Source organism: Staurois parvus, unplaced genomic scaffold (assembly GCF_062004578.1).
Source record: "Staurois parvus isolate SC_StPar_1 unplaced genomic scaffold, SC_StPar_1.0 ptg000047l, whole genome shotgun sequence".
In the NCBI taxonomy this organism is placed as follows: domain Eukaryota; kingdom Metazoa; phylum Chordata; class Amphibia; order Anura; family Ranidae; genus Staurois; species Staurois parvus.
Window position 1 is genome coordinate 4,340,752 of NW_028317843.1, and position 17,167 is coordinate 4,357,918.

The 17,167-nt window shown below is 39.7% G+C and overlaps 1 protein-coding gene across 2 annotated transcripts in view; it reads left to right on the forward strand.

The window, feature by feature from the left end:
- Nucleotides 1-17,167, forward strand: part of NUDCD1 (NudC domain containing 1) — a 188,342-nt gene that overhangs the window by 48,905 nt on the left and 122,270 nt on the right. For both annotated transcript variants that reach the window (XM_089664447.1, XM_089664446.1), the window contains exon 4: nucleotides 3,415-3,595. In XM_089664447.1, the coding sequence (XP_089520573.1) occupies nucleotides 3,415-3,595 (181 nt within the window). The remainder of the gene's footprint in view (nucleotides 1-3,414; nucleotides 3,596-17,167) is intronic.

The following is a 17,167-nucleotide window of genomic DNA, read 5'->3' on the forward strand; positions in this document are numbered from 1 at the left end:
AGTGGGTGGGGTTAGAGGAAGGATGCCATTTCCTATAACCCATGGTTAAAGTGGTGGTAATCACAAAACCAAAAATTAAATATATTGCGGCTTACCAATCATTAGATGTGGCTGCATTAGTTTTATAGGCTTTTCCCTCTGTTCACTTGGTGATCTGGCCAGTAATACACCTCCTGTATTAGAGTGTCCCCACTCTGAATGAAGGAGCGCAGGGGCACCTTTTGGATAGCAGCATTGTTAAAGTGGTTTTAAAGACTCAAGGTTTTTTTACCTTCATGCATGCTCCCCCCTAATACTCACCTAAGCCCCCTCTTGATCCAGAGATGTGCACTGGAGTCTCGGTTATCCTAGGACTTCCTCTTCTCATTGGCTGAGACAGAAGTGGGAGCCATTGGCTCCCACTGCTGTCAATCACAGCCAGTGAGCCTGTGAGAAGAGAGGGGGCGGGGCGGAGCCACGGCTCCATGTGTGAATGGACACATGGAGCAGCGCGTGCCCCCATAGCAAGCTTCTTGCTGTGGGGACCCCCGGCAGGAAGGAGGGGCCAGGAGAGCCTGCAGGGGTCCTGAGAAGAGGAGGATCCAGGCTGCTCTTTGCAAAACTACAAAAAATGGCCACTACCCCAGCCTATAACTGGCCTTCACAGCAAGGAGTACATGGAAGGGCGACACATGTCAAACAAAAAAAGAGAAAAATTCCCAGCTCAACTTACCAACCAGATTGCAAATAAACCAAATGAGCCTGTCCAACAGTGCGCATTAAAAACAGGGGCTTTATTAGCACACATTTGCAAACAGATGCGTAAGCTGCAGAGCCTCTTCACGACACCCCGATATCCTGCAGTTTCTAACTCAACAAATTTTGAGAGTCCCCATAGTAGAGGCACATGCATTTAATGGATAGACTGAGGGCAGTTGAACCTGAAGGAGCCCACCCCTCCTTATAGGTACAGGAGTGTACTGGACACCCAGCATGTAGCACAATGGCAGCCAAGGTGTCCAGTGCGCCCCCTCACCAACAAGTCAATAGGTCAAAAAATGGCCACTGGCCTTCACAGCAAGGCACATATGGAAGGGTGACACATTTCAAATAATATTATTTTATTTGTATATTGTGGTGCACTTGCCAGCTGTTGTAATAGTGTATTGGGGTGCAATGAATGCATCTCTGGTTCACAGGTTATCCTGCATGTCAGTAATATGCAATATAATATACGTTTAACACATGTTAATGCAAAGGTTTCAAAAAGGGAACGAATATAGAAAGGTCTGTGTGTAAAGTTTGAGGACATCTTCTCACAGAATTTATTTAACTAGTGCTGCATCATTGTAAATTAGATTCCGGATTTACCCCTACCTTATTATATAATGTTGAAGGCTAACTTCTAGCAGAACTCCGGGCAAAAACTTTTTTTTACATGTTCTTGTTACTGATTTCCTACCTTCACTGAATGTCATCCATCTTCTAGTTCATTCAGTAGTTTCTCTGAAATAGCCTATTCATTTTCAAATCAAACTATTCCCCCAGCCACTGGTCTTGGCACATCCCTTCTGTAGTTCTTTCTCCAGGAAGCAGTGATGTAGTTCAGCCCCACCTGCGGTGGTGATCAAACAGAGACTTTCAGACACATTCAACATGTAAAGGCCTAGTGTACCCACCCACATTCACTACAATTCCCTATGGTTGAAGGGAACTGTAGTTTCCTTTTGCTGCAGAGAGAGAGGAGAGGATATGATGTAATCCCTGCTGTTACACCTCCTCCTTGGCACCGCAGATGCTGTTGTATTTTGAATTACAGAGATGAAGTCATGCAATTTCCGTTAGACTTTTCTCCTAAATAGTAAGGGTTTTCAAAATTGTATTAACTGTTTCGTGTAGGGGGTGTACTAATAGGTGTTTTTTTTTTGTCTATCCCTAAGTTTATCTTTGAAAGAGTGAAGTTCTGCTTTAAACAACACTGACCTTTTTAGAGTGGTTCCAAAGGCTCAAGGTTTTTTTCTATGCATAAAGGTAAAAAACCTGTGTGCACTGTCCCCCCCCCCCCCCCCCCAATACTTCTCTTAGGCCCCTCTGATCCAACGACTTTCTCAATAGCCTCAGCTGTCTGGGGACTATTCCTCCTCTTTGGCTGAGACAGCAGCGGGAGCCCATTGGCTCCCTCTGCTGTCAATCACAGCCAGTGAGCCAATGAGGAGAGAGCGGGGGGAGGTGGGGCCAAGGCACGGCTCTGTGTCTTATGGACACATAGAGCAGCGGCTTGGAGATGAGCACACAGCAGTGCCTCCAGGGTGAGCGGCTTTCACTGGGTGCACTGCTTGAGGGCCAGCGGGGACCGGAAAAGAAGAGGACCAGGGCAGCTCTGTGCTGCACAGAGCAAGTAAATATAGTTATGTTTGTTTTTTTTAAACAAAGCTTTAGTGTCACCTTAATTTCTATGCTGATAGTATTTGTAACTAGATAAGAAGGTATATTATTCTTACTTTTTTAAACTATTGTTTTACATTTCTTCAGTAACTTTCTGGTTTACAGTCCTAGGCATATGATGTAATACATTTCAGGAGTGGAAGGAGGTTTTCTCAGCTAAGCACACCCTCCTGCATACATGCCTGAGCTAAAAGCAGATGGACTAGGGCAGATGGTAAATGCTACATGAATCATTTGCCCTTACTCAAGATGGTGTGTGTGCGTGTGTGTTCAGTAGAATAAAACAGAGACATGGATGAATATTAAACATGATTTAATTAGCGTTTTGGTTGGGGATGCTCAAATGCAGCGTAGTTCCACTTCAATATCAGAAGCAAAAGGTGGTGTGAGGATACAAAGATGTTCCTCCTATTTGTTTCATTATATTGTGCACTCTGGACATTTTTTTTAAACATAAATGGAACAGAACTTCCAATTGTGTTCCTCTGTACTGGAGTAATTTTATTTCCTTAATATTTCCTTGCTTACTGTTGATTTATTTTTTTGTGAAAAAAAAACTTTCTTTTTGAATAACAAAATATGATCCCATAAAATATGAATATTAAAATAAATGTGAACCCAAACACTAGAAGCTACTGTCCGTTCTAACGTGTAATTTCCAAAGTCTTTTTCAATGTTTTTAACACCAGCGGCATTTCTGGGTGCGGGGGACTTCTAACATAGCAATACACATGGCCCCTCATCAGCCCGTCCCCTGCCTTACCCTTATGCCGATGTCACTCCTCTGCTGGATCCTGAGAGGACCCTGCCGCTGGATACCTGACACAGTATGTAAATGAAGAAACTGCAGCATCCCGTGACTGCACTTTAGGTAGGTTTCTTTTTTTGTTTTTTTGGGGTGGGGAAAGGGGTACAATTATTCCAGAGATGGGCTTTAACTTTAAATTTACAACTTAACTTTCTCTCCTAACTTTTCTTTTTATATTGCAGCTCCGGTTTAATCAAGAACTCGGAGATCCTTTCATTGTACTTCACAGCGTTCTCTTTGTCCAGGAAGGAGTGCAGATAATTGATGTTCTTTTGCTGAATGTTGAAAAAGATGATCTAGATGTTAAAGGAAGTGGATTCCATGTTTCTCTAGAATGGATATCAATAGAACTGCCACGCCAAGGTAAATGCTTCCTTGTTTAATTTCCCAGGAAAAAAATGCTTAGTTTTAGAAAGGTAAACTATTATTGTGAAAGAAAGGGCTAAAGAATATGGGCAACTCATTTTGCTATTTTTCCAGTAATGCATATTTTAAAAAGGTTCTGAAGGTATTCTGTTATATGTCCTACTCTAGTCCAGTGTGCCTCTGTTGCATACTAGCGTTACCATGCTAATTGATTATGCAAGTGTGTGAAGGCTAGGTTATGAGAGCCTTGGGTGTAATATCCTCTACTATTATTCATTATCTAAGAACAGCATTGTAATAATTGGTTTTACTTGGCTTTCCCATTTTTTCACTCTTGCCCATTTAATTGTATCTTGTAAAGTTGCTCATTAAAACATACTTCTGTATAGTCTAACTGCTTTTCCAGGATGTAATAAAAAGCTTCAGGCAAAGAAAAAAAAATCAATTCGGCTCAACACAGTGGTTTGGTAGCTAGCACTCTTTTCATGCAATGATTGGGCCCTGTGTTAATTTCCCACCTACTTGCATTTGGTTTGTGTATTTGTATTTTCTAGGGATGCCTCAGTTTACTTCCAACAACCCAACACTATACTGCTGGTTAATCAGCCTCTGTGCATTCTGAAGCTAGAATGTGTATTTGTTTGTAGCCGTGAGCCTGGGAAATGGCATTGTAAGCATCTCTGGGGCACAACTAATGTGAATGGTTCCATATAAAATACATATTTATACGTCAGTGCTGCATATGTGTTTGAAATCAAAACGTGCATATTGATTTTACAGTTAGTAAAGTATTTATAAACCCTCACCTTATAATACAACCTATTTAGTTTAAAATACAAATGAAAAGCAAAGTGTGTGTGTATTAATTAATACCCTTTTCCCCCTTTTTATGAGTGATCCCATGCCCCCTGTTCTCAGCTGCTTAAGGATCTTAGAGAGCTGGGGGATGAGAAACAGCAGCATACCTATGTTCCCTGTGAATGGCTGTGCAGGGAAGGGGGTATGTGAGCAGAAGTCTGATCATTGGAGGAGAGAAGGCTGAGTTCCCAGCACAGCCAGAAAACTGACCACACTGTGTTATCTTACTTAGTGTGGTCAGTTTTTAACAGGAAAGCAGAGGGACTAGCAGAACACCAGGGATTTCACACAAAGGAAGTAATACAAGGATATTTTTTCATACACGTACACAGAACAGCAGGCACATATGAGAAAAATTTGATTTTCTGGATTTAAACATATCTGGAGTTGAGACAAATAATTAGGTTTAGAAAAGCAAAGCTTGCTGTTCAAGGAGCCCTCCTGTTTAGGAGACAAACTAAGCAGGGTGATTGCACAAAGAAGAAAGGTAGGCAGTGGCCATTACTGTGTGTGTGCGTTTTTATCCTTGGCCAAATAGTATTTATTATACAGTTGCTCTTAGCTCAATTACACGAAAAAGTGGGGTATACATTATGAGAAAATCAGAAGAAAAATTCCATATGAGTCACAATCGTTTGATTTTTTTTTTTTTTTTTTTTTTTTTAATGGCATGTACGTAACTTTCGAAATCCTTTTCAGACTTTCCAAATTAAAATTTCTGAAGGGACAAACTCCAAATTTTTTTTGTACATTTAACAGAACTAATGATTTTTCTTTAATGTGTACAGTTTTCATACGAGAAAAATCGGATACGAAAGATTGCGCATGATCAGAAACAATAAGCAACAAAAAAAGAAAAAAAAAAAAGCTTTTTGTCGTTAGAATTTTTGTATGATTAGTACCATGCTCCGATTGTTCGTCTGATTTTCTTATAGTGTGTACTGGGCTTTGTGTACCACTGGCTAATGAGCTTCCTCAAATTGACTTTTAAATGGTTGTGGTTGGGACTTTGCACCAACGTGGGCAGAAGTGAAGTCCCAGTATACAACTTGGACCAGAGATCAAGGGTTCTCCATATACAGTACATACAGGAACTGGCTTGAAAGTGAATACTGGTGCTTTCAGGCACCATTGTTCAGCAGACAATTCACACATTGCAGCATCTGATTCTCTTTAATTTTCAGCTCCATGTTAAATCCAGCCAGACCAAAAACCAGGATATAATCTAGTTATGGTTTGTCTAATCCTCCTGATTGAAGAAAAGCTCAGTGCTGTATTCTCATTAGTGTACTTCTGCTACTCAATTGTCAAATCAGAGTCTTGAAACCGAATCTTCAAATAAATGAATAGCCGTATCTTCCCTTCCAATCAGTCTAGACTCCCTTTCGATCACATTCCATCAAACTGAGTCGATCAGTTGGGGGGAGGGGAATAGTATTAAATGTTTTGCTGAGCGCTGAGATGCTTTGTTCGTGAATATCATCATAGTTAGATCAATCAGATTCTAAGATTATATGTTGGAAACAGAGAAGTGATCCATAACGTATGATTTATTACAATTCTATAATATAATAATATATATATATATAAAATTTATATCTTAGCTATCAGCCAAAATCCAATTCCCCATGTGTGAGATAGTGATTGAATGGGTTGTCTGCTATCAATCTCAGAAGAGAACGATCATAAAAGAAATTGATCATTTTAATGGTAGAGTGTATGGCTACCATTCGAACTGGCTGTACTGCTTAATTTGAGTACAGTCTTCAGGTAGCACAGTTGAAGGTCAGGACCTGACTGATCACTTTTGCTGTGTTGGCTAGATCATAAGACTGGCTAAACAAAATTTCAAAGCAGGAATACTATCCATTTTTGCAAATATCTCCATTCATACATGGGCTGTTTCTCCTTCTTTGCATTGTCATTTGCTTTTCAGTTAGACTAGAGCCCAGAGCTGGAACCCAAGACATACCAGGCAATACAGAAAAGCACAACGTGTCAGAGTAAGAATTTGGTAATACTAGTCTCTGTGGGAGGCTTGATAAAGAGACAGTGTCCTCTTCGTCCCCACATTAGTGCTTATGTTATGGTTTACCAATAAAGTGGACACATTGGGGTTTATTTACTAAAGCTGAAGAGTCCAAAATCAGACTCACTTCTGCATAGAAACCAATCAGCTTCCAGGTTTCATTGCCAAAGCTTCATTGAACAAGCTGAGGTTAGAAGCTGATTGGTTTCTATGCAGAAGGGAGTCTGATTTTGGACTCTCCAGCTTTAGTAAATAAATCCCATACTGTCAAATTTAATGGAAATGTGTGGCTTTCCTCTGCTGGAGCACATCTTGATTTCTTCTATACTGTGGGTATACATTATGGGTTGTTTATGCTCAGGGCCACGCCTCACCCACATGAGTTGACACGTTCGATACCATTTGAGAACAATATTATTGTACATAACAAGACCATGTGTATCCTCTTCTTTGGGGCTTTATAATACTTATGTAGATCCTAAGACTTAATGCGCTGTTACCCGTATTGTCAATGAACTTGTTATCCTTCACTGTTTTTTACGCAATAATAAATGTGTTCAGCCTTGATTCGGTACGTTGTATCATTAATGCCAAACAAGTAGTATAAGCAAAAGCTTTCAGGTTTCAGAGTCCTCTCTTCAGGAAACATTGTGCATGAAAGCAGAAGCAGCAGAACATGATATTTATAGATAAGCAAAGATGTTTGTGTTTGCTTCATAAACCTGAAAAGAAGGAAAGGTTTACGATAGGTTGGTGGTCTTTTTTTTTTTTTTTGTAACTGCAGCCCCAGCCTAAAAAAACACACCTTATCACATTAATTATACATCAGTGAGCAAAAACACCAGGTACATGACCTCGAACTAGCAAGAGGAAAGTTCAGAACTAACCTACTGAAAGAGTAGTTGTTGCTTTGCTAACTAGAGGCACTGAGTCTGTTATCCTGGGTTCCCTCTGATGCAGTGTGGAATTCATAGCGTTTTCTGTGCGAATTCCGCGCTGCATCACAATTGCACCCCATTCATGCGAGCTGCTACTGGTGTGTTTAACAACACCCTGAAATCAGTGTGATATGCAGAGTCTGATCGCATGGGTGTGAATGCCAATGCGATCTGATTCTAGTGCGGACCCAAAAAAGGGTCCTACACCTTTTTTGGTGCGGATGTAGTGCAACTTGAGCCATAGAAAATGTACGGCTCCAATTGCATCGCACACAATTCGCATGTGATTTGCACAGGAATGTTGTGCGGTTTCTGTGCGAATCACATGCGATATACCGCACAAGTGTGAACCCAGCCATAAACATGCTTGGATCAATCGGATACTTTTAGCAAAAGGTTAAAAAAGAAAGCGAAAAATAATGAAAAGAAAAAAAATGGGCAAAATTGATAGACCTTTTAGCAATATCAAATAAACAAAGTAGTGCAACGCTACCCAAACAACAATACTATACCAAAAACTCAGTCACTCCTCATGTACAACAAAGGTGAGAAAAAGCTCTTACGGTACATACACACTTATAGCTTCCTATATCTTGATATACATAAAAAAATATATTGAGAGAATCCTACAACATGGTGAAATTCATTAAAAAAACAAAATACAGTCCCATTTAGGAAATCTGTGATAGAAAGTGTCTAAATCTTCTTTAGTGGTGATCACCTTCCTCCACAGAATGCGAAACACACTTCACCTAGTGTAATGTGAGTTGGCTTACCTTGGTATCTAACCTCATAGCTTCCTATAGCAACTTCTCCCACATAAGTATATCATTCTGGTCAGTCTACCATCTTTACTTGTCTGACATACATCCTCCATAAACCATAAAAGCATAAGTAGCATATAACAGAAAAGACATCTAGTGCTCATTATACAGTGCATCCAGAAAGTATTCACAGAGCTTAACTTTTGCCACAATTTGTTATGTTACAGCCTTATTCCAAAATGGATTAAATTCATTTTTTCCCTCAACAGTCTACAAACAATACCCCATAATGACAACGTGAAAGAAGTTTGTTTGGAAATCTTTGCAATTTATTAAAAATAAAAAACAAAACAAACCACATGTACATGAGTATTCAGTCTTTGCCATGACACTCAGAATTGAGCTCTGGTGCATCCTGTTCCCACTGCTCAATCAAGTTGTAGAAACATCTCAAGGATGGAGTCCACCTTTGGAAAATTCCATTGATTGGACATGATTAGGAAAGGCACAAACCTGTCTATATAAGGTCCCACAGTTAACAGTGCATGTGAGAGCACAAACCAAGCCATGAAGTCCAAGGGATTGTCTGTAGACCTCCGAGACAGGATTGTATCAAGGCATAGATCTGGGGAAGTGTACAGAAACTTTCTGCAGCATTGAATTTCCCAATGAGCACAGTAGCCTCCATCATCCGTAAATGGAAGAAATTTGGAACCACCAGGAATCTTCCTAAAGCGGGGCTTCCGGCCAAAATGAGCGATTGAGGAAGAAGGGCCTTAGCCAGGGAGGTAAACAAGCACCCAATGGTCACTCTGAAAGAGCTCCAGCATTTCTCTGTGGAGAAAGGAGAACCTTCCAGAAGAACAACGATCTCTGCAGCACTCCACTAATCAGGCCTGTATGGTAGAGTGCCCAGACGGAAGCCACACCTCAGTAAAAGGCAAATGGCAGCCCGCCTGGAGTTTGCCAAAAGGCACCTGAGGGACTCTCAGACCATGAGAAACAAAACTCTCTGGTCTCATGAAACAAAGATTGAACTCTTTGGCCTGAATGCCAAGTGTTCTGTCACGAGGAAACCAGGCAACACTCACCACCTGGCCAATACCATCCCTACAGTGAAGCATGGTGGTGGCAGCATCATGCTGTGGGGATGTTTTTCAGCGGCAGGAACTGGGAGACTAGTCGGGATCGAAGGAAAGATGAAAGCGGCAATGTACAGAGACATCCTTGATGAAAACCTGTTCCAGAGCTCTCTGGACCTTAGACTGGGGTGACAGTTCATCTTTCAGCACAACAACCCTAAGCACATAACAAAGGAGAGGCTACGGGCCAACTCTGTGAATGTCCTGGAGTGGCCCAGCTAGACCCCAGACTTGAACCTGATTGAACATCTGTGGAGAGATCTGGAAATGGCTGTGCACTGACGCTCCCCATTCAACTTGATGGAGCTTGAGAAGTACTGCAAAGAATGGGAGAAATTGCCCAAATATAGGTGTGCCAAGCTTGTAGCATCATACTCAAAACGACTTGAGGCTGTAATTGGTGCAAAAGGTGCTTCAACAAAGTATTGAGCAAAGGCTGTGAATACTTATGTACGTGTGGTTGTTTTTTGTTTGTTTTTTAATAATAAATTTGCAAATATTTCAAAACAAACTTCTTTATGTTCTCTTTATGGGGTATGGTTTGTACAATGTTGAGGAAAAAAATTAATTTTAATCCATTTTGGAAAAAGGCTGTAACATAACAGAATGTGGCAAAAGTTAAGTGTTGTGAATACTTTCTGGATGCACTGTATATATTTATCAAATAAAAGGGTAAAATTACACTTGCATATATCAATCTAAAAAACTTGCATATCTCATAACAATTTTTCAACTCACCACAAGCTCCCAGGTACAAAATGTGACATCATCATCATCACAAATCCACTCCTGTGCAAGTTACATCCTACATGGTACTTCTTTAGTAGGTAAAAAGCTGTGACAATAATGAAGCCTGGGCACGCAGACTATGATACCCTTTTTTCTGTTTAAATTTGCCAGGCTGTGACACAAATTAGATTCAAATCTTTTGTCTGTAGGATCATCATATATCCTGGCTTACAGACAACTTGAATTCCATTCCAACTTTAATATGGAATAAAAATTTCACTTCAAAAGAACACTAGTTTAGCTCAAGAATTGCGTTGAACAATGCTACAATAACATTAATTAGAAGAACACCTGATAACAAGAGATCTGCTAATGAGATCTATATATATATCTCGAAGTATGGCTATACAGGCTTAGCCTTTAAAACTAGATCCCTTTTTAATGGTATTGGAATAGATGTGTGAAAACCAGGTCTAAGTAATTATATCAGTTAACATTTATTTACTCCAAGCTAACAACCTAGTAAGCAGGTTTAATGACATTTGTAAACTAGTTCATCCTGCAGAATACACAATTTCTGATCTAATATGTCTCTTTCCCTGAAATTGTATTTAAATGGGTTTCACAATTCCGCTCATAGCGTTGCTTCAAGAATAAGAATCTGTTCACATGTATCAATTAATTGTCAACCTGTTAAGACCAAATGCATCCAGAAAGTATTCACAGCGCTTAACTTTTGCAACATTTTGTTATGTTACAGCCTTATTCCAAAATGGATTAAATAAATTTTTTTCCTCAACGTTATACAAACAATATCCCATAATGACAACGTGAAAGAAGTTTTGTTTTGAAATCTTTGCAATTTATTAAAATTAAAACACAAAAAAACCCCCACAAGTACATAAGTATTCACAGCCTTTACTCAATACTTTGTTGAAGCACCTTTAGCAACAAGTACAGCCTCAAGTTGTTTTGAGTATGATGCTACAAGCTTGGCATACACTTGGCATTTTTTGGGCAGTTTCTCCCATTCTTCTTTGCAGTACCTCTCAAGCTTCATCAGGTTGGATGGGGGGCGTTGGTGCACAGCCATTTTCAGATCTCTCCAGAGATGTTCATTCGGGTTCAAGTCTAAGCTCTGGCTGTGCCACTCCAGGAGATTCAGAGTTGGCCCGTAGCCACTCCTTTGTTATGTGTGCTGTGTGCTTAGGGTCATTGTCCTGTTGAAAGATGAACAGGAAAAGGTTTTCATCAAGGATGTCTCTGTACATTGCTGCATTCATCTTTCTCCCAGTTCCTGCCGCTGAAGAACATCCCCACAGCATGATGCTGCCACCACCATGCTTCACTGTAGGGATGGTATTGGGCAGGTGGTGAGCGGTGCCTGGTTTCCTCCAGACATGACGCTTGGCATTCAGGCCAAAGAGTTCAATCTTTGTTTCATAAGACCAGAGAGTTTTGTTTCTCATGGTCTGAGAGTCTCTCAGGTGCCTTTTGGCAAACTCCAGGCAAGCTGCCATTTTGCCTTTTACTGAGGAGTGGCTTCCATCTTTCCACTCTACCATACAGGCCTGATTGGAGTGCTGCAGAGATGGTTGTTCTTCTGGAAGGTTCTCCTCTCTCCACAGAGAAACACTGGAGCTCTTTCAGAGTGACCATCGGGTGCTTGTTTACCTTACTGCCTAAGGCCCTTCTCCCTCGATCGTTCACTTTTGGCCGGGTGGCCAGCTCTAGGAAGATTCCTGGTGGTTCCAAACTTCTTCCATTTACAGATGATGGAGACCACTATACTCATTGGGACTTTCAATGCTGCAGAAATTTTTCTGTACCCGTACCCTTCTCCAGATCTGTGCCTTGATATAATCCTGTCTCTGAGGTCTACGGACAATTCCTTGGACTTCATGGCTTGGTTTGTGTTCTGACATGCACAGTTAACTGTGGGACCTTTATACAGACAGATCTATGCCTTTCCTAATCATGTCCAATCAACTGAATTTCCCACAGGTGGATTGAATTTTGAGTGTCATGGCAAAGGCTGTGAATACTTATGTACATGTGTTTTTTTTTATTTTTAACAAATTGTAAAGATTTCAAAACAAACTTCTTTCACGTTGTTATTATGGGGTATTGTTTGTAGAATGTTGAGGAAAAAAATGAATTTAATCCATTTTGGAATAAGGCTGCAACATAACAAAATGTGGCAAAGGTTAAGCGCTGTGAATACTTTCTGGATGCATTGTATATTACAAGGTGCGGCAATATAAAGGGTGCATTACTCTCTCTGAGTCTATACATACGAGAGACCTCATAATTAGTCTCTATCAATATGGTCTAATGTGGATTCAGTTAGGAAATTGACATTGTTGGAGGTTTTGCTGGAATTTTATAAAACCCTTAAGCACTCCTTGTGATTGGGTGAGGGATGGGTTTAGTGACATCATCTCTTCAGAGTCTTCTTTCTTCAGAGTCTTCCTTCTTCAGAGTCTTCCAAAGACTCGGATCCATTTTATGTCCTTTGACTAAACTTGGCCAGAAACCCAAAAATCAAGGATTTTGAAGTACTTTAAGTTGTGGTCCCTTTTTTGTATGCTGTTGTATTATTGTCTGTTTTCTTTTTTATTACCTTTTCTGTAAATGTTTCATTTTATTAAATATGCACTAAGCCAAAACTTAATCCATTTTTGAAGAGCGCTAACATATTGTGAACCTGTGAAATGTTCCCGTCTGTAGAAAAGCATTTATTACAGACTTTGCACACTGTAACCTTACACATTGTCACCAGAGCAGTGCAGTTTCACTATAGTGACATTGTACTGCTAAGACTAGTAATCAGGGACACTGACTGGCTGCTATGATGACACTGTATGCCAGTACAGCCATCCAGTGTGTTTGATCACTAGCCACAGTACAATGTCACCACACCGGTGCTGCCAGTCAGTGCATCCCTGATCACCCCCACCAGTACATCATATTACCATACCAGTGCAGCCAGTCAGTGTCCCTGATCACAATCACAGTGTCACCAGACCAATGTAGCCATCAACATTATTCCTGATTCACTTATAGGAACAGGGACTGCTATAGGTGATGCTAGACTAAGCCTTATTCCCGACCACTCGTATAGAAGCAAGCATTACAATATACTGTTTTTGATACAATGGTGGCTGATTTTTGTGACACAAGATTCAATGTCCCGCATATAGTCAGTCCAGACATTGAAAAAGTCTCATGCATGTGGTATCCCCATACTTTCGAGGGAGGAGGAACAGAATGTGTTTTGAGGTGTAAGTATGCCCATGCTGTGTGTAAGAAATATATTTTATTAATTTACAACTATGTATAAAAAAAGTAAATTTTTTTCATTTTATTTCTGCATTTTCCCAAAACTTTTGGCTGAAAAATGAAATCTTCAAAAGGCTCACAGTGCCTCTTAAAAATACCTTGGGATGTGATTCTAAGTATGCCCATGGTGGGTGTGAGAAATATCTTATTAATTGTCAGCTATGTAGATTAAAAAAACTATTTGTTTTCTTCATTTTACAAAAAAAAAATGCGATCTTCAAAAGGCTCACTATGCCTCTAATTAAATGTTGGGGGGGGGTCAACTTTGCAAAATAGGGTCATCTTGTGGGTGTTTCTCCTGTCCTGGCACTTCAGGGTCTCAAGAAATGATGGGTAGTTAGAAAATCCGATACAAACTTTTTGCCCCTTTTTAAAGCCTAAAGATGCTTGGATTTTGGGCCTCTCTCTGCATCACGGTCATCAGTCATATTTGTGACATCCCCATATTTGGGAGGAATTCAAGAATGTGTAATTGTCAGAATGTCCATACAGTGTGTGAGAAATAAATTGTTAAAATGGCAACTTTGAAGAAAGCAAATAATTTTGTTTATTTTTCAAAAATCTCACCATGCTGCCACTAAACACCTTGAACTATGTACTTTCCAAAAAGGAGTCATTTTTTGGTGTTTCTGCTAGCCTACCATAATTCAAGAAATGCGATCAGTCAGAACATCATGGTTGATAAATTTTAACGCTCTCTGTCTCAAAAATAATATAAAATTAGTTTCCTGAAATAAGGCAAAGTAAATTAATACTTGTGTTATATAGAAAGAAAATCTATTTGTCTAGGTATCCCCTGTACACAGACGTTTTGGGCCATTAAAGTCACCAGATTGTTAGCTACAGGCTAAAATAAATAAAAACAGTTCCACTTTTTCTTGCACTTTCACCCTTTGGTTTAATTAATAAACAATCATGTGTTGCTTTTGAAGGGAATAATGTGGGTACTTTTTCATAATTTTATGTAAACACTCATGCCATTTCACCTGTTGCTCATCCACTAACCAGCTTAGTCCTAATGGATTTTTTGTATTGCTCAAAGACATCATAGTGGTCCATTCTCAATAAGTCATCATTGCTCTTTCCTGTACGTTCTTTGCACACAGACTTGAACTTATACCTCCCATTTCTGCAATTTTCGCTCACCTTTGTACATCTTTATGAACAATTTGTTCATCTTAATGAAGTGGATCCTGTTTCTGTAAGTTAACAGTGAGTCATCCATGCATCATCCCTCTCCTCACTCCCACACATTCACTCGCTTAACTAATTCTTCGCTCTACTTGGAGTAATGTTATTTTTTCATATTTCTTCAACGCTGTTCTAAGTTGACAAAAAACCTTTTTTATGTCTTTCTTTGGCTACATTTTGAGTAATTAGTAAAAACTCTTGAAAGATATAAAAATGTTCTTACAATGTGGGCTTTCAATGTTGTAGAAATATATATTTTTGGAAGATATAAGAAGCAGTAGTCGTAGGTGGGTATGTTGATTTATTGAGTGGTGTACACACTCTGCTTAAGGCTAGGTTCACTCCTCTGCAGGTTGTGCTTGAGCCGTTTTTGCATTGCTTTTTGTGTTTTTTCACCTGCGTTTTTGATGCATTCTGCGTTTATTTTTTCTTTTTTATCTTGCTAAGTAGATTTAAAATGCAAAACAGCAAAAACGCACTGCATGCTTTTCTGCAGCGTTCCCATTGAAGTCTATAGAACCAAAGAAGCTATTTTTTTTTTTTGCGTTCAAAAAAGTCCCTGACCCTTTCCAAAAAATGAACCGGGTGAAAACGTGGAGATGTGAACATGTCCTAAACCTGTTTTCCCGAATGTCTATTTTTGCCTAATAGCAGGAGTGTTTCTCTCCTTTGTGATATCCAAGACTGTACTCATGGCAGGCACTAAGCCTCCTGCAGTACCCTATTTCTCCTTTCATTACTGCTATTGACAAGAGAAAAAAAAAAGTTGAAGTTGCTGGATTGTTCCAAGATGCTCAAAAAAGGAAATCTGGGTAAACGGCTATATATTATTATTATACAGGATTTATATAGCACCAACAGTTTGCTCAGCATTTTACAAAATAAAGAGAGACCATACAGCTTTAATACAAGAGGGTTGGGAGGGCCCTGCTCCTTGGAGCTTACAATCTAAGAGGAAGGGGCTGGTGGTACAAAAGGTAATAACTGTGGAGGATGGACTGGTAGAAGGAATATACACCATTGAAGTGTGTGTGGGTATACACTTACCTGTCAAATTATTTTGAAATGGCCAGTCTGGTGATCCAGACGATATAACCAGCTCCTACACTCCTTGAAACCACTAACCAGCCTGCAAACTGCATTGCAGTGGAACAATAAAACTTAGTCTAGGACCAACCTTAGCATGTAATTGGGCTTTAAAGAAAGCAGTAGCACACAGATTATGTCATGACTCCACTCCTTTGACCTTTTTGGAAGGCTTCTTCCAAGGTTAGATGGGCATTTCTATGCAATGCAGGTAGGCCTGGCTATCTGAGTGCAACTGTATAGTAATACCAAGACAAATTTAGATACAATTTATTTTATATCTGCATGGTGTTCAGCTAGTGCATCACATCTACAGCCTTGGAAGCTGGTCAAAATTAATGCATTTGTGAGGCAGGAGCTGCATTCTCAAAACCAAAACAAAAACATGCTCTGGGACTCAAGGGGATTTTGGGAGAAAAAGGCCAGATATTACCAGTATTTATATGTACTCGACAAGTTAATCACTTGACTTGCTCCCTGCCACTATAACATAATGTTCTTCGGTTTATACGGCGTGTTTACTGATAATTTCTTCTTAAGCTTTCTGTATCCTTAGTTTTCACGAAATGTGGTCACTTGTTGCCTGTGGAGAAAAGCCACATAATGTGATTCATGCCTGAAAACCTATTTGGCTGAAGAGCTCTTGAAAACTTGATGGAGAAAATTAAAGACTGGGGGAATGCTGATTCCAACCTTAACAAGAGAGAGGAAGCTGTCACTATCCTAATGACTGCAAATTTGGAGGGCAAAAGAATCCGAAGTGATTTTGTCCTTTTTTGATAAAATTGCCCACCCCTTCCATCTACTATAAATATCTTCTCTGAATTATTTAAAACTTAGACTCTAGGCATATAAAGACACAGAGACACTACATACACGGAAACTGCTTTTTACCAGACAAAATATTTCTATTTTTGTCCATCTAGTTGAAATTTTAACAGCTGTGCCACACAGTACAGCTTAGCAAAGGTAAAGTTCACCGTTATAAGATGTTGCATGTTACACCGGTATGTGGGGCATAATGTGTGGCATGTTCCTAAGCACCTGCTTTCCACCCCCAGGGCCCCCTGCCTGTGACAGATTGTGGGACTTACTCTCTGACACAGCAACTATCACGTTTAAAATTGGTGCAGCTGTTATTAATTTACAAGGATCTGTGAATGAATAAACTGCAAGTGCTGTCTGTCCCTGCAGCAGAGTTGTAGTTATTAACCACTTGCCTATCGGGCACTTATACCCCCTTCCTTACCAGGCCAATTTTCAGCTTTCAGCGCTGTTGCACTTTGAATGACAATTGTACTGTCATGCAAGATTGTACCCATATGATATTTTTTATTTTTTTTTCTCATAAATAGAGCTTTCTTTTGATGGTATTTAATTGCCACTGGGTGTTTTACTTTTTGCGCTATAAACAAAAAAATGTGCAAAAAATTTGAAAAAAAAAGTTTTTGTTTCTATTATAAAATTTTGCAAACAGGTAATTTTTTTTC